Raw genomic sequence first — 22,572 nt, 5'->3', positions numbered from 1 at the left:
ATGTATGATACAGGCGAAATACCCTCAGACTTCAAGAAGAATATAATAATTCCAATCCCAAAGAAAGCAGGTGTTGACAGATGTGAAAATTACCGAACTATCAGTTTAATAAGCCAAGGCTGCAAAATACTAACACGAATTCTTTACAGACGAATGCAAATACTGGTAGAAGCCAACCTTGGGGAAGATCAGTCTGGATTTCATAGAAATGTTGGAACACTTGAGGCAATACTGACCCTACGATTCATCTTTGAAAATAGATTAAGGAAAGGCAAACCTATGTTTCTAGCATTTGTAGGCTTAGATAAAGCTTTTGACAATGTTGACTGGAATACTCTTTCAAATTCTGAAGGTGGCAGGGGTAAAATATAGGGAGCGAAAGGGTATTTACAATTTGTACATAAACCAGATGGTAGTTACAAGAGTTGAGGGGCATGAAAGGGAAGCAGTGGTTGGGAAGGGAGTGAAACAGGGTTGTAGCCTGTCCCCGATGTTATTCAATCTGTACATTGAACAAGCAGTAAAGGAAACAAAAAAAATTCAGAGTAGGAATTAAAATCCATTGAGAATAAATAAAAACTTTGAGGTTCGCCGGTGACATTGTATTTCTGTCAGAGACAGCAAAGGACCTGGAAGAGAAGCTGAACGAAATTTATAGTGTCTTGAAAGGAGGATATAAGATGAACATCAACAGAAGCAAAACGAGGATAATGGAATGTAGTTGAATTAAATCGGGTGATGCTGCGGGAATTAGATTAGGAAATGAGAGGCTTAAAGTAGTAAATGAGTTTTGCTATTTGGGGAGCAAAATAAATGATGATGGTCGAAGTAGAGAGGATATAAAATGTAGACTGGCAATGGCAAGGAAAGCGTTTCTGAAGAACAGAAATTTGTTAACATCGAGTATAGATTTAAGTGTCAGAAAGTCGTTTGTGAAAGTATTTGTATGGAGTGTAGCCATGTATGGAAGTGAAACGTGGACGATAAATAGTTTGGACAAGAAGAGAATAGAAGCTTTAGAAATGTGATGCTACGGAAGAATGCCGAAGATTAGATGGGTAGATCACATAACTAATGAGGAGGTATTGAATAGAACTGGAGAGAAGAGAAATTTGTGGCACAACTTGACTAGAAGAAGGGATCGGTTGGTAGGGCATGTTCTGAGGCATCAAGGGATCGCCAATTTAGTATTGGAGGGCAGCTTGGAGGGTAAAAATCGCAGAGGGAGACCAAGAGATGAACACACTAAACCGATTCAGAAGGATCTAGATTGCATTAGGTACTGGGAGACGAAGAAGCTTGCACAGGATAGAGTAGCATGGAGAGCTGCATCAAACCAGTCTCTGGACTGAAGACCACAACAACAACAAAAAAGAATGTTCGTACACACAGGTACCATGATTTTCATTTTATTCACAACAGAAATACTTTTTCAGGATAAAACCGTGCGAAATAGCGCAGTAGTAGCGCAATGAATTTGCCTTCGGGAGGAGGTGATTACAATTGCCGTCCGGCTTCCTGATTTAGGTTTTCTATGGTTTCCCTGATTTGCTTAAGGCAAACGCCAGGATGATTCCTGTGAAAAGGATTCGACGAAAACCTTTCGCCTTCCTCCCTAGTTCAGAGGTAATGCTCAGTCTCGAATAGCCTCGTCCACTACCTTCTCAGTAAAAGCAACGGACACACTAGGCTTTGCTTCGTAGAAGCAGCTATATAATCTTGAAGGCACAAGTTAAAAAAAAAAAAAGTCGTGTGGCACCACGGCCTGGTGCAAGTCTTTCAGTTGGACGCCACTTAGATGACTTTCGTGTCCTTAAAACCAACGGCAACCGGTTTTCCCCGTACGGTCACCCATCCCAGTACTTGCCGCTTCCAACGTTACTTAACTGCGGTGATAGGACGGGAACCGATGTTACCAAGGTGGCAAGGCCTCTGTCAAATGATTATCCGTGACAATTCATTAATATGGGTGATATGCATTGTGTTGTCTTTATTCGTGTTAAATCCACTGTTACATTATAAACATGATTCTTTCCTCTCTCTCACTTTCGTTATCTGCATTGATCTGTAGAGGACTTAATGATTCAGTTATTCACTTCTGCAGATGACAAAATCTGTTGGAACTACTTAATATACTTCCGCTGATGTTACATGGGATGCAAACGTGGGATAATGTGTCAGCATGAAAGAGGCCACATTAAAATTTTTCTATGGTGAACAGGACTACCTCCTATCGTCCATCCACCTCTGCCTCCCTCATTCCTCCCTCCCCTACCCCCTCCCAGCAAGGTCACTGAGAATAAAGTAAGGACGCAGTGTCCGTAGAAATAACACACACTCTCGTACCCACCATCATTTGGTGAGTATCGTTTGCACAAGGGCGAGATTAGCGATGTCCCAAGACATTATATTTAATATGTTGAAAATTACACACAGAATAACCTGAATAAGTATCAGATGATGATTCGTGTTGTTGTTTCAACCTACTCCTGCTTGAAAATTCCTTCTGTATTCAAGCTTTGGTCTCCCTCTGCAGTACAATTACTATCTCACCTCCGAAACATACTGCCCTCCATGACCAAATCAGCGATTCCTTGATGCCAGAAGTCAACCGATTTCTTCTTTCTGTTTAGACGTTTTATCCCCAGTTCGATGCATTACCTCCTCATTTAGCTATCTGATTTACCCATCTGACCTTCAGAGTTATTCTCTAGCAGCATATTTCAAAAATTTCTGTCCTCCTTTTCTCAACTGTTTGTATCTTCCATCTTTCACTTCCCTTCAAGGCTACGCAGCAGACACATACCTTTAGATAAGACTTCCTAACACTTAAACGTACGATGTTAACGAGTTTCTCTTTTTAAGAATAGCTTTTGATGATATTACCAGTCTGTATTTTATAACATCTCTAATTCGGAAATTATTTATTTTACTTCCCAAGCAGCAAAACTCATATTCTACATTTAGTTTCTTATTTTCCAATTTAATGACACCCACCTCACGTGATTCAAACCACCCACATTAAATTCGTTTTACTTCTGATGATATTCATCTTATAGTCTCTTTTCGAGACATCATCCATTCTGTTCAACTGACCTTCCAAGTTTTTTGCTGTCTCTGACAGATAATATGACCATCACCTGTGTTCGACGTCAGCGTGCAATAATCACTCACAGGCCGCTGGTGGCAGCACTAGCAGAAGACAATATGTAAAATGTGTCATGGAGGCGCGGAAAAATAGTGCAGTCGTTGTCGTAATGCGGAAACGAAGGGCATGTAAGAAATGGATAAAAACCGATCGCATGCGGCTGTAGTTCAGTATATCGTGGGTGGCAAAATGGCGCTATCGATGACTGACTCCGAGACAACTGTTGTGCACCACTGGCCATATATGACACGGGTGGACGACGGCTGCGGAGACCTGTACGGGCGAACAGATGTGCAACTGCTGAGTAAATGAGAGCCAGATGAACGAAGGGCCTATCAACAGTGTCTCCTAAACGACCGTTGTTGCATATTACAACTGAAAATTCTATATTCTCCTTTGTGTGTGAGGTACTGGATGGGCTAAACAAAAAGTTTCGAACGCTTGGCGTATTTTTTGATTTAACAAAGGCATTTGACTGTGTTGATCTCACAATATTGCTCCAGAAGTTGGACCATTACGGGATAAGGGGAGTAGCTCACAATTGGTTCACCTCTTACTTTAGCAACAGGCAGCAAAAGGTCATTATTCACAATGTTGATAACGGCTGTGATGTGGGATCTGAGTGGGGTACTGTCAAGTGAGGGGTGCCACAGGGATCAGTGTTGGGGCCGCTCCTGTTCCTTATTTATATATATGATATGCCCTCTAGTATTATGGGTAACTGTAAAATATTTCTGTTTGCTGATGACACTAGCTTGGTTGTAATGGATGTTGTATGCAACATTGACTCGGTTTCAAGTAGTGCAGTACATGACCTCAGTTCATGGCTTGTAGAAAATAAACTAACGTTAAATCACAGTAAGACTCAATTTTTACAGTTTCTAACACACAATTCAACAAAACCTCACGTTCTAATCTCACAGAACGGGCATATGATTAGTGAAACTGAACAGTTCAAATTCCTAGGTATTCAGGTAGATAGTAAGCTGTCGTGGAAAGCCCACGTTCAGGATCTTGCTCAAAGACTTAATACTATCATTTTCACTATTCGAACGGTATCGAAAGTGAGTGATACTTCGACACGTAAATTAGTCTACTTTGCTTATTTTCATTCACTTACGTCGTATGGTATTATGTTTTGGGGTAACTGTTCCCATTCTAGAAGGATATTTTTGGCTCAGAAACGGGCGGTTCGGGCAATAAGTGGTGTGAGTTCACGAACCTCTTGTCGACCTCTGTTCACGAGTCTGGGTATTTTGACATTGGCCTCTCTATATGTATATTCCTTATTGTCGTTTCTTGTTACCAATATTAGTTTATTTCCAACAATAAGCAGCTTTCACTCGGTTAATACTTGGCAGGAATCAAACCTCCATTTGGATCGGACTTCCTTAACTCTTGTGCAAAAAGGTGTGCAGTATACTGCTGCATCCATTTTCAATAAGCTGCCACTCGAATTCAAAAATCATAGCAGTAATCCACGCGTTTTCAAATCGAAACCGAAGTGTTTCCTCATGGGTCACTCCTTCTATTCTGTCGAGGAGTTCCTTGAAAAATTAAGCCGATTCTCATTGTATTGCTGATAGCGTTTGCTTAAACTTATGGACTGGTTTTCTTTCAGGTTCATGAACATTTATTTTTATCTGTTATTACTTTTATGTTGTAGGTTCATGTACTGACACGTTCCATGACCTTGGAGATTTGCTCCTCAATTTGGTCCTACGGGACTTGACGTGTAAATAAATGTAAATAAATAAATACATTCAGCCGAGTCACATTAGTGTGACCACCACCTGTGTTCGACGTCAGCATGCAATAATCACTCACAGACCGCTGGTGGCAGGACTAGTATGGTCATGGAGACTCGGAAAAATAGTGCAGTCGTTGTCGTAATGCGGAAACGAAGGGCATGTAAGAAACGGCTAAGTTTGTAAACCGATCGCATGCGGCTGTGGTTAAGTATACCGTGGGTGGCAAAATGACTCCGAGACAACTGTTATGCACCACTGGCTATATATGACACGGGTGGACGACTGCGGAGATCTGTACGGGCGAATAGATGTGCAACTACTGAGTAAATGACGGCCAGATGAACGAAGGGCCTACCAACAGTGTCTCCTAAACGACCATTGTTGCATTGAGCCTCTGCAGCAGGCGCCTTGTTCATGCACCCTTGGTGACTCCTGTTCAACGGTCCGCAGCTCGTAGTCGTGCGATAGCGTTCTCGCTTCCCGCGCCCGGGTTCCCGGGTTCGATTTCCGGCGGGGTCAGGGATTTTCTCTGTCTCGTGATGACTGGGTGTTGTGTGATGTCCTTAGGTTAGTTAGGTTTAAGTAGTTCTAAGTTCTAGGGGACTGATGACCATAGATGTTAAGTCCCATGGTGTTCACAGCCATTCGAACCTGTTCAACGGCGACGAAGACTGGAATTTGCACGCCAGTACCGCAACTGAACGTTCGCTGGGTGGCGACAGATGGCCTTTTCAGACGAGTACGGTTTATGCTCCATCGGACAGAGGGCCGTTGGCGTGTACGGCGTGAAACGTCTGAAAGCAAACACCCAGCAACAATCGTCGAAAGGCTTCAGGCTGGAGGAATGAGCGCAGCTCTCAGTTCGTTTTTCCTCGGAACGATGGCGTCTACCAGCAGGACAATGCAGCGTGTCACACGGCTCGCAGTACACGTACGTGGCTCGAAGAGCGCCAGGATGAGTTTACCGTACTGACCTGGTCACCGAACTCCCCGGATTTGAACCCAGTCGAGAATCAGTGGTATCTCTTCGATCGAGGTGTTCGCGCCATGGGTCCGCAACCGACAAACTTAGCGCAGCTGGCAGTGGCACTCAATCGGCGTGGCTCTACATCTCTCTCGGTACCTTCCAGAGCCTCGCTGACCCTCTTCTGCACATCTCGCAGCAGTTATCATTGCAAAATGTGGTTATTCAGACTTTTGACAGGGGGTGAATTAATGTGTCTGTACAGTGTACAATGTCATCGACAGATCCTAAAGTTTCTTCTTCTTCTTCTTTTCGCTGATCTTTAATTACCTTTACAAATTTCTCCTTGGTTTCCTTCACGGCTTTCCCAGTGTACTGACTGGATAACATCGGGGATAGGCAGCATAACTGCCTCACTCCCTTCTTAAATTTCATGTCCTGTTCATATAGCTGCTGTCTGGTTTCTGTAGAAGTTGTAACATTTCGCTCCCTGTATTTTGTCCCTGCTACTTCCATAATTTCAGGGAGTGTAGTCCAGACAATACCGTCAGAAGCTTTCTCTAAATCTTCAAATACCATAAACGTAGGTTCGCCTTCCTTCAATATAAATCATAGGGCCTCAATATTGTCTCGTTTCCTGAACATTACATACAACCTTAGATAACAAAGTGCAGAAAGTAATAAATGTTTATAAAGACTAGCGATATCTGTTCCGAGATGCGACTCAGAGTTGTGGACAACACGAAAGCAAGATAAAACGCGTATAGAGGTCACTGAAATGAAATAATTTGAGGCGCTCAGAAAGTTGCAGTCTGACTGATCATGTAAGTAAGAAGACATCGAAACTGAACTGAGAATTTACTCATGTAATAACTTAATAAAAAAGATTAAAATGGCTAGAACTTATAGATAGGACGCCAAAAGGACTAAGAAAAGAAGTACTGAGTTACAAACCACAACGAAAAAGAGATCCCTAAAGTACACGTAAAAGGTTGCCGGGCGGAGCTCGGAACAGGCGAAGGGTCTGTGCTGTGCAGTGCAATGCAGTGAAGTGACGTGAACAAGTGGCGGAAGGAAAATTAAAATAAATAAAATTTAACATCCTGTCGATGACAAAACTGTTAGAGTTCCAGAAAACGTATTTTTCTTAATATGAGGCCCACTTCATTCCACCAAGTCTATCGTAATTATTGCTATGTTGACTACTCCCAATCATTCGCTACAGAAAACAGCTGTAATTTATGTGATCACTCTATGTAACTGATACTGAATCCTACTTTCTCTCATTCAAAACTGTATCTCCAGTCCTTCATATTTCCGAATGAATACCTCTTTAAAGAAATCGCACACTTTTCTCGCAAGTGCTGAATCGGCTAATAATACTAAAATTCAACTAATGTGAAAATACCGACGCTCTGCTCGGCAGGTATACCGGCCATCTGCTCTGGGTCCAGCGTTCTTGCCTACGCCCGTTCTGTACCACTTCCAAAACAAACCTAAAAAGCAACAAGACAAAAAAGAATGTTCAAATGTGTTTGAAATCTTATGGGACTTAACTGCTAAGGTCATCAGTCCCTAAGCTTACACACTACTTAACCTAAATTATCCTAAGGAGAAACACACACACAACCACACACACACACACACACACACACACACACACACACACACACACACACACACAGTCAGAGAGAGAGAGAGAGGGCGCAATAGTAATGGATACATAATAACATCTATCACAGTTGTGAATAATCTTTTGGATTTCAGTATTCATTTTGCTTTCTCTTAACATCTATGTTTTTACCTTTCTGCACTGTAATCGAATAGAGTTCAGTTAACTAACTTTCTTTCCCATTTTCTGGTAATACACAGTCGTTGTGTATGCAATATATGTACTCGCAATATTCTGCAAAAATATTACCAGATAACCACCATATACTCCTCGGTGACATCATGGGATAGCGATATGCACATATGCAGATGGCGGTAGCATGGCGCACACTAGGAATGAAAGGACAGTGCATTGATGGAGCTGTCATCTGTACTCAGGTGATTCATGTGAAAACCCTTCCTACATAGTTATGGTTCATGAAGGAAATTAACAGACTTGAATGCGAAATGATAGTTGGATCTGGGCACATGGAATACTCCACGTCACAAACCGTTAGGGAATTCAACATTCAGAGACCCAGTGTCAAAAGAGTCCCCATCAAAGATCTGTCAGGGGCAGATCTGGAGATCCTGCTGATCATGGGCATACCTCGACATCACGCAGACAGTTCATAGTGACAGATGCCATGTGTGACGAGTGTTGTCCTGCTGAAAAATGTCACCAAGATCCTGTGGCATGAGAAGCAACAAATGAGGACGCAAGATGTCCTTGACATGTATGTATGTATGTATTGAGCTGAGGACCTAGAAACGACGGAAAGGCTTCGTCCCCACCGTAGCCCTCGGTAGTACACAACCTCACAACAGGCAACAGCAGTCCACTCACCCCACCGCCGCCCCACACCGAACCCAGGGTTATTGTGCCCTTCGGCCTCCAGTAGAAGACTCATTCCAGACGAGCGTAACCCCAGTGTTCATGTGGTCCACTAATTATGGTGTACGCGAATGTGAAGACTCATTCCAGACGAGTGTAACCTCCAGTGTTCGTGTGGTACACTATTATGGTGTACGTGTATGTGGGAACAGTGCTTGCGCAACAATCGGCGACATAGTGTAACTGAGGCGGAATAAGGGGAACCAGCCAGCATTCGCTGAGGCAAATGGAAAACCGCCTTAAAAACCATCCACAGGCTGGACAGCACACCGGACCGCGACACTAATCCGCCGGGCGGATTCGTGCCGGGGACCGGCATGCCTTGCCGCTCGGGAAGCAGTGCGTTAGACAGCAGGACTAACGAGGCGGGCCGTCCGTGACATAGCATTGTGTCAAATGCTACCAGTCGCGACCAGACGTCGTACCTGATGGCTCCCCACATCAGGGCGGAGTGAGCAACACTGCATTACCTCTCCAAAACAATGGAAAAATATGACTCCTCAGCAGGTCGCCGCCGTACTAGTCGACGTTGGTCATCCAGGGTAGAGCAGAACTAAGGTTCATCGGCGAACATAATGCGACGCCATCCATTAGCATTCCGTGCTCCAATCACGGCACCACTCCAAACAAAGCTGTTTGTGTTGTGTTAAGAGCAGCCTATTCATGGGACGGTAATTCCCTAGTCCGGCTGCTGCTAGTCTCTGATCAGTGGTGTCTGTGACACAAAATGATGCAGGGAATCCATTACTTGTTCTCGGATGGCGGGTACAGATGTGAAGGGTTACAATGTGATTGGTGCAAAATACGGTGATCCTCCCTCATGGTGGCCAGAAGTGGCGGACCGGAACCTTGGCGACGAGTATCCTTGCTATCGTGTTCCCGTGCAGGCCAACATTCAACATTGGACCACTCACATCTGAGTGCTCCACAAACCTGGTATTGGGCCAGGAAACCAAATGACACACATAGTGAGGCCCCTTTCAAACTTTATTATGCGCTGATAACGCTGTCTCAGACGAGTATGCAGCATTTCTACATTCTTCATAGTGATCACCCAACATCTGACGCTGTACAGTCGTCTTATGCTCCCTATCAGATCTGGTAACAACACTAAACTCCCAACAACACTAAGCCCAAACCACATTAAATCCGAAACCCACGAAACACGAACCACACTGAAGTTGAACCGCAGTAATGAAATCTGGGGGCCATTCTACCTGTCACAGAAAATTGCAGCTTTAATCCTTTACATAATTGCTGATGGTGTGTACGTACACATACTTACATTGACGTCTGACCATGTCTTCTGGGTGTATCAATTTTCTGTCATGCAGTGTTGTTCTATACATAAAACCGAAAATGCATGTTTATACGACCAAATAGAAGTAGTTGTGATAAAGACATACGTCAGCTTGAGATTCACTGGAGGAATCTAATCGAAATGTAATACAACTAAAAAAAAAAAAAAAAAAAAAAGGTAGCATACAAAACGCTCGTCTGACGGGTTCTTGAGGAAACTCGGCAGTTTGGGATCCTTACCAGGTAGGATTAATAGGAGGGTAGAGAAATCTAAACAAGAGCGGCGCGTTTCCTGACTGATGCGTACAGCAAATACGAGAGTGTCAGAAGGATGTTACACACTCTCTGCAGGAGACACGTTTCGCAGACTGGAGGGGTATACTGTTAAAAAATTAGAGGCGTAAGCACCACGAACTAAGGCAACATATTATTTCCTTCCAAATCTTGCAAAATGACTGTGATGGAAGAATTAGAAAAATTAGAGTTCACAGCCTTCCTTCCCCACATAATGATGTGGCGCAGCGGTAAGACACTGAAGACACATTCGAGAGAATAGGGATGCCAGTCCCCGTCCGACCAATCTAATTTAGGTTTTCAGCGGTTTTTCTAAATAGCTTAATTCGTAAGTCGGGATGGTTTTTTTGAACAGTAGTCTTCCTTGCTTTTGCCGCGCACCAGATGCAAATGGGTCAGTATGGGAGGACCTAAGGCCGTGTCCTACGTGAGCGACAAGAAGCGACCGACAGCGCGCGACAGCGGAATCGCGACATTCTTGCTACAGTCCTACGAGCGAGCGACAAACTACCGCAAGCTCCGAGTACAGCAGAAAAATTAACTGAAAATTAGGAAATTAAGACGTCAAAGGAGCGCTGTACATGAAATCTACAAAACGAGGAGTCACCATGGCGAATTCCATCATTTGTATCGCGAGTTACGGCGATCACCAAACACATTTTTTGAATATACGAGAATGAACATACATACCTTCGATTATCTCGTGAGTGGTTTAAAGGTGTGTATTTCGCATGCAACCACCAACTTTCAGCGGCCAATAAGCATGGAAGAAAGGCTGATAATTGCACTAAGTTAAGTTACTACCATATACTAGTATGTGCTTTCAAAATGTAACATGAGCTGTGTAGCACTCGATTTTTGTTTTTCGTTTTTTTACTAATTTACTTCTTTCAAATCAGTGCTAGCGGAGATTATGTGTAAATTAAGGTCGACAATAAAGAATGTTCTAAGAATTGATGGCAAAATGATTACATATTTGATAAATTCACAGTGCAAAGTACCAAACTATTTTTTGCTAGTGTGACTGTCATAAACGATTATTTATTCTTTGCCTGTGGACGCTAGCTTACAATTTTCTGTTGAGAGTATAGGATGTCTTACACAAGCTTATAGGTGCACAGATTAAGACAGATGAACATCTCTGTTCTGACTGCCTTTACCATGTTACTTTACAATTTATATGTAATGAAGAAAAGAGGATTATTTTTTTACAGGCGCTTATGAGGTTACTCCACATCTTCTATCACATCATAAAAGTTAAATCAGTTAAAAAATTCAATCTTTTTCTTCCTTGATTGATTTGATAGCTTAATAAAAAAAACCTTTTGCCTGCTTAATCTGGAAAAGTCGCTGTCAGTTTGAGATTTTGCTGTGTTATGTAATAATTTTCCTTTCCTCTTATGTAGTTATGGGTCTACATTTTTATGTAGGAGTAGTTTATCACTTACTCTCATTGCACAAATATTCTGATTTTTGTGTATATACACCCCACTGTTCTTTTCTGAGTTTTAAATATTTGTAAGCATGTATCTTATACACTTCCTCATATGTGAACTGACTAGGACAGATGTGGGAATACGGGTCCACTGTACATTGTCCTGAGAACTTTATCATGCACAATGTATACTGTTTTGTACATGAAACTCTGGGTCTTCGCCTTACATGAAATAAAGAAAGGCAACCATTCACCTACAGATGACTAAGGTGTGGGGCATAGACTGTTTTTTTTTTACCTTGTATGTGTCTATAATCCAGCCATCAGCCATCTATAGATAAGTGGTTCCCTTCTTTTATTTTATGTATTATTCCATCCAGGAATTTCCATTGTGTGTTTATCTTTTTTCATAGTACATGTGTCCCTCCCCATGTCAAATGCTCATCTATAACAATTCATAAAAAATGTGTTTTTTATTTCTTTAATTGTGTTCATTGACTTTAATATACACATTCCACTTTTTTAGTTTTGAGCACTACATACACACATTGATTTATAAAATGATAGTTTTGTACTAGATACTAGTTTACACATTCAATAGTTAGTAGTACTTCCTTTTCCTTTGCTTTATAACATCATCTGCTGCAGTTATAAAATATCTGTTAAAGGTGCTTGCTATTTCTACAAGATCTACATCACTAGTGCTATCTTCTGCCCTTTTTATTACTTTTTCCCTTTTCATTTATAAAGGAATGAAAGTCTTTTTGAGTAATTATCTCCTTTGTCTACTGCCATGTTAATGAATAACGTTTTTGTTTCTCTGCTGAAACTGCAGTCATCTGTCTTTTATTTTGTACAACGTATAATATGCATCAGCGTTTCTTTGCTTGAAGAGGTCTTAATACATTTTCAATTTATTTGTTGTGTGATGTACCTCACCAGTTACCCATCTTCTTCTCTTTATGATACAAGTTTATTACCCTTTTGATAACAGGAAATAAGGGTCTGTAGAGAAAGCTATTATTATAGATTACCTGTTCCAATTTAAGACATACTACTTTTACAAAGCAAAAACTGTATAAAAACAAAAATTCATTCTTCCTTCAGGTATTATGCAACGGGAGTATCATTTCGCCAGCTCTCCTATTCCTTCAGGGTTGGCGAAACAGCAGTGGCAAATATTGTGAAGGAAGTCACATGAGCTCTGTGGTTATATTTCCAACCATTACATATGCCACAATCAATAGAAGAGTATTTCGCCAGTACTGCAAAGGACTTTCTGGAAAAATGGCAGTTTCGAAATTGCATTGACAGTATAGATGGGAAACACATCAGAATTAGCAGCCCCCCAAATTCGGGAAGTCAATATTTCAATTGTAAAAATTACTTTTCTATAGTTCTGCTGTCAGTAGGGGATGCCAAACATAGATTTGCTGTAATTGATGTTGGTGCATATGGAAGAGACAGTGGTGGGGGTGGAGTATTCAGTAATACAGTATTCCGTAGGAAAATTGAATCAAATGAAATAATTTTGCCTGGGGAATCATTCCTGCCAAATTCGAACATGAAAGTACCACACGTGTTTGTTGGAGATAAAGTGTTTCCACTGACGTCATACTTAATGAGACCATACCCAGGAAGAAATTTACCTGCTGAAAAGGCAGTCTTTAATGAAAGGCTTTCAAGAGCAGGGAGAGTTGTTGAATGCTCATTTGGAATTCTCTCCTCAAAATGGAGAATCTTGTTAAAACCAATAGAAACGGATGTGGACAATGCAATACCCATTGTGAAAGCAACAACTATTCTGTATATTATTATTATTATTATTATTATTATTGACAAAGAAGGTGTTGACCCCACATTTAACACAGTCACTGACTCAAGAGTGAGGTTAAATTCTTCACGTCGAGAGGCAACAAATACCAGAAATGAGTTTTGTGATTATTTTAATAGTGTACAAAATGGAAATTTGGAATAAACATTTAAATACATTTTTTCATTACTAACTAGTGCATAAATATATATCTTCACAAACATATTATCAATGAAGAAAACGGTTAGTGCTTTGAATTCATGAGAATGTTCACGTGCATCTTTGTATTATTTTCCACAGTGTCATTCTGTATGATGATTGAATGAGACTGTGAAACAGCTACTGACGATTTGGTTTCAAATCCAACAACATATAGCTATTTAGCTGTAAAACCTATAGTCAATCATTTATCTGACCATGATATTCAAATGTTATCAATAAAATTTACTGGCCAGTTAGGCACTGATCATACCAAAACTGTTCCATAAAAACGCGGGAGAGCTGCCAAATATCTGTAACGTCCTGCCACGATATTTTGGCGCAGAGTCTTCTGGCCATCTTCAGGTGAGTACCACTGTACTACAGTGGTAGTACTACTACAGTGGTACTCAGCTGAAGATGGCCAGAAGACTCTGCGCCGAAATATCGTGGCAGGACGTTACTGATATTTGGCAGTTCTCCCGTGTTTTTATGGAACAATCAGTACGCCGGGAAAGCTTTAAACACCACATACCAAAACTGTTATATCGCAGTACCATTAACAATGACTATCACCATAGAGAGAAGTTATGTAAATAATGTAGTGGGGAAATTTATAAAGCATGTTAATCGTAACTTTAACTGTTTCTTAAATATATTCCTGGAACAACTCCAATCCCGTTTTTTAACAATAAAACAAGGGCAATACTGAACAGAAAGATAAATACTGGATAACTCCTGGCACTAAAGTATCTTGTGGGGAGAGAAAAGCTCAGTGTAATCCAGTGGCTATAAACACAGAACCCAGAAATAAGAAATGGAATAAAGATCCTTGTACAGACAGTGCATGTAACAACAACAGTGTATATCTTGATTTGCTCCACATTCCTGAAGGTTCTCCTCCCTGATGTAATCTATGGAACATGATGAATGACAGAAAACCACCACCAGTTTGTCTCACTGCAGACCAACAAACCTACTACGTTTCAAACACTATCCAAAATGTGGCATATTCCCTGATCCTGTTACATAAAATAGCAATCCTCTAGTACAAATATCTGGCCTCAGTACAAAAACATTCATTGTTCTTGAAATGTACAAACATTCATCCCAATGTACTCATGTACAAATTCCCACAACCTTTTTGCCACATCACAACATGGTCTCCCTGCAGATCAGTTTACTTAACAGATTTAATCTATCCACAATGTACTGCACTACTTGAACCTAAGTTATATAAATCTTGATCTGTGTCTCGTTGTTTCAACAGCACATAACAAAATTCTGAGGATGCTTTCTAATAGGAGCTTGTACAAATCTATGAAAATTCAAACAAAAAGACCATTATGGTAAGTGGTATAAATTAATTACTCAATTTAAAAGCAGATACATGTCACTAATAAAAACTGTACTGATAGTTACTATCCACAGCCTTGAATCACTTAAATCAGAATGGCAGGTACAAGATGTTACAGACAAAAAAGGCACTTGTTTGTATTATTTTTTGTTTGAAATTTTGCTTCTCAGTACATCAATTATTTGCCCCATTACTTCTAGTTTTTACAGTGGTTCAATTTGCTTAAAATAAGGTACCAATGGCAACAAAAACTTTCTGTCCTCACATTTGGCTTGTGACTTCAAAATTTTGATCTTTTTCGCTTCCATTTCAAGTAGTTCTCTCTCAAAACTAGCAGATTGTCTTCTCTTTGCTGACCCTGTCAGTGACCGCTGAGGTGGTGATGTGGCAACCATAGAGTTAGGGTCTTCTGTGCTGGGCAGGAACTCCTCAGTCAGAACACAATCAACGTGGCCATCAAAGACTTTACTTTCACCAAGCTCAGTTTCTGGCACTTCAGTGTCACTGTCACCATTTGATGACAATGATTGTTGACATTCAAGTGCCACATTTGTTCCAGGCTCTCGTGGTGTCATTATGTCCTTAAGAAACATCAACGCCTGGAAATAACACCACTTGCTACTCCAGGCATTAGCTGCATCACCTGATGATGTTATTGGTTTCTTCTTCAGTTCTCTTCGGAAACCGTCTCTCAGGGATTTCCATTTGTTTTTGGCTTCGCCTTCTGAAACCAGATAATCAAATATGTAATAAGTTATCTTTGTGACTGTGGATTATATTTTTCATTGTATTATGTGACCCACTTATTATGCTAAGATGAAAGTAGAAATATGTAAAACAATTGCAGTATACCTGGAACCATTGGCCAAAATGAAAGGAAAATGTCCTCAGTTTTCCACTTGAGCAAAAATGATAGAGAATAAGATGAAAGTGAAACTCGTTATTCTACAGATTATATACCACTTAATTTTTAAGACCACTGTAAAGTAGTCAGCTAATTCTTCGGCTTCTTAATTATATTAATACAGTACATAATCTGAGTCACCTAACAGAACAGTATTCAGGCCTTACACACACACACATAATAGCTTCAAAATTTATAATCAGAACAACACAAGCTGCCACACATTAGGCAAGTTACTGGATATTACCTGGATTTCAAAACATCCCTGCTGAACATACCATTCTAATACTAAGTAGCATAATTACAGTCTTCTTCACACTGTCGAAAAAATAAAATGATATTCAGTAGTTAATGAACGGCAAATTACACCAGAATGTTCAGGGATATTTAAGAACAGACAACCTTCTATTCCAGTCCTTACATTGTATTTACAAAATTCAGAAAAATAAAAGCAAACGTACGGCAGATGCCATGAAAAAAAAGGAAAATCTTTCGAGTCAAGGATTTGTAATAATGAAAAAAATCTGATATTGAGCGCAATGTCTACGTTTGCACATCTCATATACAGCAGACATATCGTTAAAAAAGTCAAAACTGAAGCGTGTATTCATGAAAGCTTTATTTTAATGATAAATAAATCCCTAAAGTCTATTTTTACTTCTATTGTGTAAATAAAATATAGAAAATGTAAGTGGTTTCAAGTGCGTAATTTCTACCTTCATCACAGACGCCAAAGTACATTACTAAGTATCATAATGGAAAACGCGTCTGAAACAGTAGTTCTAATCAAATATTTAAAAAATCTCATACATATTTAATCACTTTTTAACAACTGTAGAACGGAATCAGAAAAGAAAAGAAAGAACTCCAATGAGATGAACTTGTAATTGATATACGATCATAAACAATGAAACCAACTTTTTTTGGGTATCGTAATGACATAAATATGAATATTCGCACATGCAAAAGAAAAAAAATAAACCAACGCTTACTTGTTGAGCCCACTGAATTGGCCACAGCCGCCCATTCTTGGTCACATATGACTCTATTGTAGTAGCTTTTCTCTCTTATATCCCATAAACAGCGCCTCTTACTAACTTCTGCTATTAAAATTTCGGCGAAATCAGTCGACATGTTGTCTGCTGTCTCACAAAACCCTGTACAGTTTGAACTATGGCTACCGCTGTCGCACCCGCTACAAGTGACAAGATTCAAACACGTTTGAATTCAAACGTCGCCAGTTGCAGCGGGAGACAGGCAGCGACACAGATGTAGCTCATGTAGGACACTTCTATAACTATACCTGCGGTTGTGTTTTGTCGCCTGAAGCTGTCGCGCGCTGTCGGTCGCTTCTGTCGCCCACATAGGACATGGCCTGGGACTTCAAGCTGGCTACAGCTCCCACCGGCAGCAGATGCTGAATTAACAAGTGGCCGGTGCGTCGTGATTGCAACATTGGCTCAAGGACGTAGTGTCCGCTTCGTCCATACGATACCTAACCAAGATAGCTTACTTGAATATAAGCTAATGTCAACTTAAAAGAACAAGAAAACAATAGAGAAAATAATAGGAGACAGTACAATGTGTCCACGTCCACCATGTTAGTCGGAAAACGTGAATTATCAGTTAGTGGGCAGGAGTTAACTGTTTTTCGAAGCCAAGCGTAGTGTAAAGAGGCGGCAGTACCATGACTTGAACAGGCACTACCCACTCCGTGGCTTGTCTTAACAAGGGAAGCAACAAGTGGTGACTCACTGATTTCCAAAAAAAATTCTCACAGTTTTAGTCAGTGAGGATAAAAACCGACACAATTTTGAAATTATGGCTAAACGCCCCGTAGTATTTAAGGAAATCGACATACACGTTTATAGTGTTGTGCAAGTTGTAATGACTATGGCCAGGTGGTGAGAGGGCCCCGTCGAGAGCCAGTGATTGAATTGCCGTGATGAGGATATGCCATCCCGCCTTGAAGTCCGCCACCCAAAACTAAGAAAAACTTTTGCTGCAAACCGCTCACTACTTCATTATCAATAGCTATATGACGTGGAAGAACTTCTAATAAAATTCAGTGTTTTACAGAACTTCATGCAGCAAAGCTTCACGTTTCAGATATTTTCACATGTTAGAGCGCTTACTGAATGCTTAACGTATGAGCTAATTGATGTTAATTTTCTTAAGTATTAGTTTTAGTATGTTACGTGAATTCAGGTTGTTATAACATATAACTATGAAATTAAATGAATCTTAACTGCTAATGAAATAAAACTGCGATGTTCATTAATATTCATGCTTTTTTCCAAATTAAAAAAATAATATTATATATATTACTACGTAAAATTACTGATTTTTATCAGAATCGGTAAGTAGAACCCAAGCCCACAAACACGGAGCGTGACCCATTCACCACTGTGCCACACTTCAATTGTTTATAGTCTATGTACTAAGTAACACAAAAAGTTTCTATGTCGTTAACAAATATAGAGCCAAACTCAAAATATTTGTCGAATTTTATTTTCGATTATGGACATCTCTGCGAAATTTCAGCGATATCCGTAACCCAAAATTAGCGGGCTCGCGTTGTTAATCAAGTAGCTCTAGATAATGATTATTCAAATGATACGCTACAAATGCCCAGGCGCCTCATACATGATGCATGTCGTGGGGAGTCTGCGAGGCGTTTCAAGCACCATAATTAGTAACAACTCACGCACTGTTACTCACAAGGCCAACCATGTAGGACACTTTAGAGTGTGTGTGTGTGTGTGTGTGTGTGTGTGTGTGTGTGTGTGTGTGTGTGTGTGTGTGTCACCCTCCCCCTTCCCCCCCCTTTTTTTTACGTCGACTGAGTTTCCTAGTTCTTGAAGCTTTATAAGAAATCTTTCTCAGAGTAGTTTGCTTCTATCTTAAAGCGTCTGCCAGTGCAGTTTTTGAAGCATCCCCGTGGCGCTCTCCCATGTGTCGAACAAACCTGTGACTATTAATGCTACAGTTCTTTGCATAGATTCCATATGTCCTGTTAGTACTCATTTGGTGTAGGTCCCATAGAAACGACAATTCTTTAAATTTCTATGAAGACTCTAAAAAGAGTAAAGCAAGGAATATGATTGTAAACTAAATTTTCTTTTAAAATCTTTCGTCGTTTCATTTAATTGTAAATTATGTTTTCCGAACACCGATTGTAGACTAATTTCTGAAAACTGGAACTCTCAGAAAGATTGAGGCAAATGTAACTAAGCTCGGAAGAAGTGCAGACCATTGAACCACCAGTAAGTACCTGAGACTCACACTGATGGGGTGTACTAGACCAGCAGTAGCCTGTATTACGTGAAAGGGTAATGTCCGATTACGCGAAGTTGAACTATTGAAGAACCGTCGAAGTGAATCCATGAAAGCAGTTGCCAGTATGCCACACTGGGGGTCATAATGGACAATTGATCTCAACAAAGCTTCAAGCATTAGATTTCTCATAACTTGAACATTTCAGCTGTTACGAGACACTCTGCTGCGACGTGACACGTATGTGGAACACGTGGGTAAAATAGGGTCGTACATCGATCCTTAACCACGTAGTTTACTACACGGTATGACAACCACGTTGCCAGCTTGCCCGTACTGAACTGTGTAGCTTCGTTCAGTGGTGGCTCGACACTGAAGCATTGGAATGAATGTGAACCTGTATGTATCAAAGCTCCGACACTGACTCCTACTGTCTACAACGGTGGCACGCGTGTTATCTTCTGACCTTCCATTGTCTAGAAACCACAAACGCTTCGTGCTGCAATCAGAACGTCAACACCATCGATGATGTGCTTAGGGGCAAATGCAATGTTTTCGGACGACTCATGCTTCAACCTATTCTACGGAGACTATCGTATACTTGTTAACGCTACAAAAGAACTGCTTACGCTGGTGAGCGGCTTCTGGAAAAAACTCAAGTGTAATAGTTTCCTGCGCTGTGGACTTCAACATGCAACCTCGGCTCCTACTAGTTGACGGCAGTAAGGACATCAACCACTATGTCACGAGGATCTTAAAACCAGCAAAACTGCGTCTCCTTGAAGCAACTCTGCATGTCACATTTCAGCAGGACAATGCTCAGATACAACCGGTGTGGGAAGTAAAAGTGTTCTTCGAAGACCGACAGGTACCGCCGCTTCAGTGGCCAATACGTTCTCCTAACGTTACTGTCTGATACCTCTGCTTTCGAATCGGCGTAGCGTTACTCTTGTTAGATAGCTGGTTTATTTGTGACCCTCCATCCATGTTAAATATGTGGTGATACTAAAATGTACACTTCCTTAATATTAATTATTTGTGTATTGCCATATAGGTAATCCGTGCTACACGCTTCATTTCAGGCACATATGTTCATCTTGCGGGGCGGTCAACGACGTGGTGAAAACTTGAAAACACAGTTTTCATTTTATTTAAAGTCTATGTACAAGTGTATTCAGGCACTGTTTTCTATTCCCTTGGTTAGTAGAAGTGGCTGTTTTCAGTTGCTCTTTCCTCAACATAAATATTACATTAAAATATCATGGCAACAATGTAAATGTAATAACTTCACAAACAAAAATTTGTTAGTAACATAATAATTAAAATAATGAACAGATATGTGCAGATAGTCCATGACTAATAAACTTAGATTGAAGTTTCGCTTTCCAATCATCTAAAGAATGTAGAGGCTATTTCATTATTTCAGAGGAAGTACACACCAAGTCTTCAACATGGTGTCTGTTATTTTCTATTTACAAACACAGTTGCGCACGAATAACAGAGAGCCATCCAAAATAAGAAATGTTATAGACGAATAATAAAATGTAAATAATGCTTACTTCCATTTTCTTATATATGATACTCTTTGTACAGTTTCTTACGAAAGTTAATTCAAATTTTCAGTCGCTGGATGATATGACCAATGATGCAGTGCCCCAGAACATCCGACTGAATAAGGACCTAGATATTGATGATCCAACAAGTAAGTGATAAATTCTGAAATCATTTAAATATTAAGAAGAAAGTATCTTTCAACTTCGCCTAATTTCTATTAAATCCCACGAAATGTATTTGACATTTCACAATGAAAATTGAGTTTAAGGAATAATGTTACAGTTCGTGTTGTCACAAATCATGTGCTTTCCTTTAGTATAATATGTTATATGAGGATCCACGTGCGTATTTTTGTCAACCTTTCAGTAATATATGGCTGCTTTCTAGTGGTCCACATTATCGATACTTCTATACATATGGCCGGCCGGATGGGCCGAGAGGTTCCAGGCGCTACAGTGTGGAACCGCGCGACCGCTACGGTCGCAGGTTCGAATCCTGCCGTGGGCATGGATGTGTGTGATGTCTTTAGGTTAGTTAGGTTTAAGTAGTTCTAAGTTCTACGGGACTGATGACCTCAGAAGTTAAGTCCCATAGTGCTCAGAGCCATTTGAACCATTTTGTATACTTATGTGTGTCTTTCATGTCCGTATTCTTACCGACCCCTCAATTGCTCCATTTAGGCAACACCAGTGAAATCTTTGGTATGACTATGAACATCAACCAAATGGAGAGATGACACGGTAGAGGAAAGGTATAAATTGGGACTGAAAGCAAAAATGCTGAAACAAAACTTAATACCAGAATTGCAGTAATTGGCTCGCTCTATAAAAATATGAGCTATGTTTGCAAATACATAGTTGGGCATAGTGACAATCCGCGCAAGGGCCGGCCGACGTGGCCGAGCGGTTCTAGGCGCTACAGTCTGGAGCCGCGCGACCGCTACGGTCGCAGGTTCGAATCCTGCCTCGGGCATGGATGTGTTTTATGTCCTTAGGTTAGTTAGGTTTAAGTAGTTCTAAGTTCTAGGGGACTGATGACCTCAGATGTTAAGTCCCATAGTGCTGAGAGCCATTTGAACCATCCGCGCAAGGTCTGTAGCTTGTTTGTCACTATAATTTTTCCTTTCTTGTTTTCCATCTAAAATGTCATATCACTGACAGAACGAGTGTGCCGTCAGGTAGTACCTAACACCTACTTAGCAAAAAGAGCTCGGTTGGCCAGTCTGCCTGAGAAGTAGTCTCAGAATCAAGAGAACAGAGGGAATCTTTGAGGGTGTCCCCTTCATATATTCACAAATCATTGGAGGATATTGTGGATTCTTAGAAAGTGTTAAACGATTTTGTATTGGATCACTTTTAGATGAAACTGCTACGTCACACCATGTATCTAAGCTTCTTGGATGTACGGCCTTAGGTGGTTACCCCGTTGTGGCTGAGTTGAATACCTTCCTTAAATTCTGCGATGGCGTGATTATCTACTCCGATATAATGGAGATGGACTCTGAGGAGTTACGTGAAGAATGGAAAAACTTGGGTGTAACAGAAATGCTGAACTGTATGAGGAGTCAATGACACACTGGGAAAATACTGCAACATTTCTTCTAACCTTCAACTCTCCGGAATTACCTGAAACTATTCTTGCAGTCTACATCCGTCTTAAGGTTCGACTGTTTGTTCCCAACGCAATGCAATACTTCAAATGTCTAAGATTTCCACATACCACAATAGCATATAACGAGAGGGCTACATGTGGAAATTGTGAAGGCACATCTTACGAATCTGCTGGTTCTCGTACGCGTCCTCCGAAATTTATATACTGCTCTGGGGATCGTCCAGTATGGAGGAGGAAGTGCGGGATTTATAACAAGGAAAAGAAAATTCTGGAGTTACGCATACACTATGGTGAAACAAAAAAAGTTTTTAAAGCTACGCAACCTCAGGAGTTTACTACTTCTTTTGCATCGGACCTTAAGAAGCCATTTGCCAAGTGTGATGCCTCCACACAAACCCAGACCACAGATGAAGTCCGAGTAGC

At 40.7% G+C, this 22,572-nt stretch overlaps 1 protein-coding gene across 1 annotated transcript in view; it reads left to right on the top strand.

The window, feature by feature from the left end:
- LOC124555229 (glycine dehydrogenase (decarboxylating), mitochondrial) overlaps positions 1-22,572 on the top strand; it is a 316,302-nt gene that overhangs the window by 53,115 nt on the left and 240,615 nt on the right. Inside the window, exon 2 of the mRNA XM_047129086.1 lies at positions 20,608-20,686. Coding sequence (XP_046985042.1) covers positions 20,608-20,686 — 79 coding nt within the window. The remainder of the gene's footprint in view (positions 1-20,607; positions 20,687-22,572) is intronic.

This window comes from Schistocerca americana, chromosome X, assembly GCF_021461395.2.
Source record: "Schistocerca americana isolate TAMUIC-IGC-003095 chromosome X, iqSchAmer2.1, whole genome shotgun sequence".
Classification (NCBI taxonomy): Eukaryota; Metazoa; Arthropoda; class Insecta; order Orthoptera; family Acrididae; genus Schistocerca; species Schistocerca americana.
Note: the sequence above shows the minus strand (reverse complement) of the source record. Positions and strands in the feature narration are given on the sequence as shown.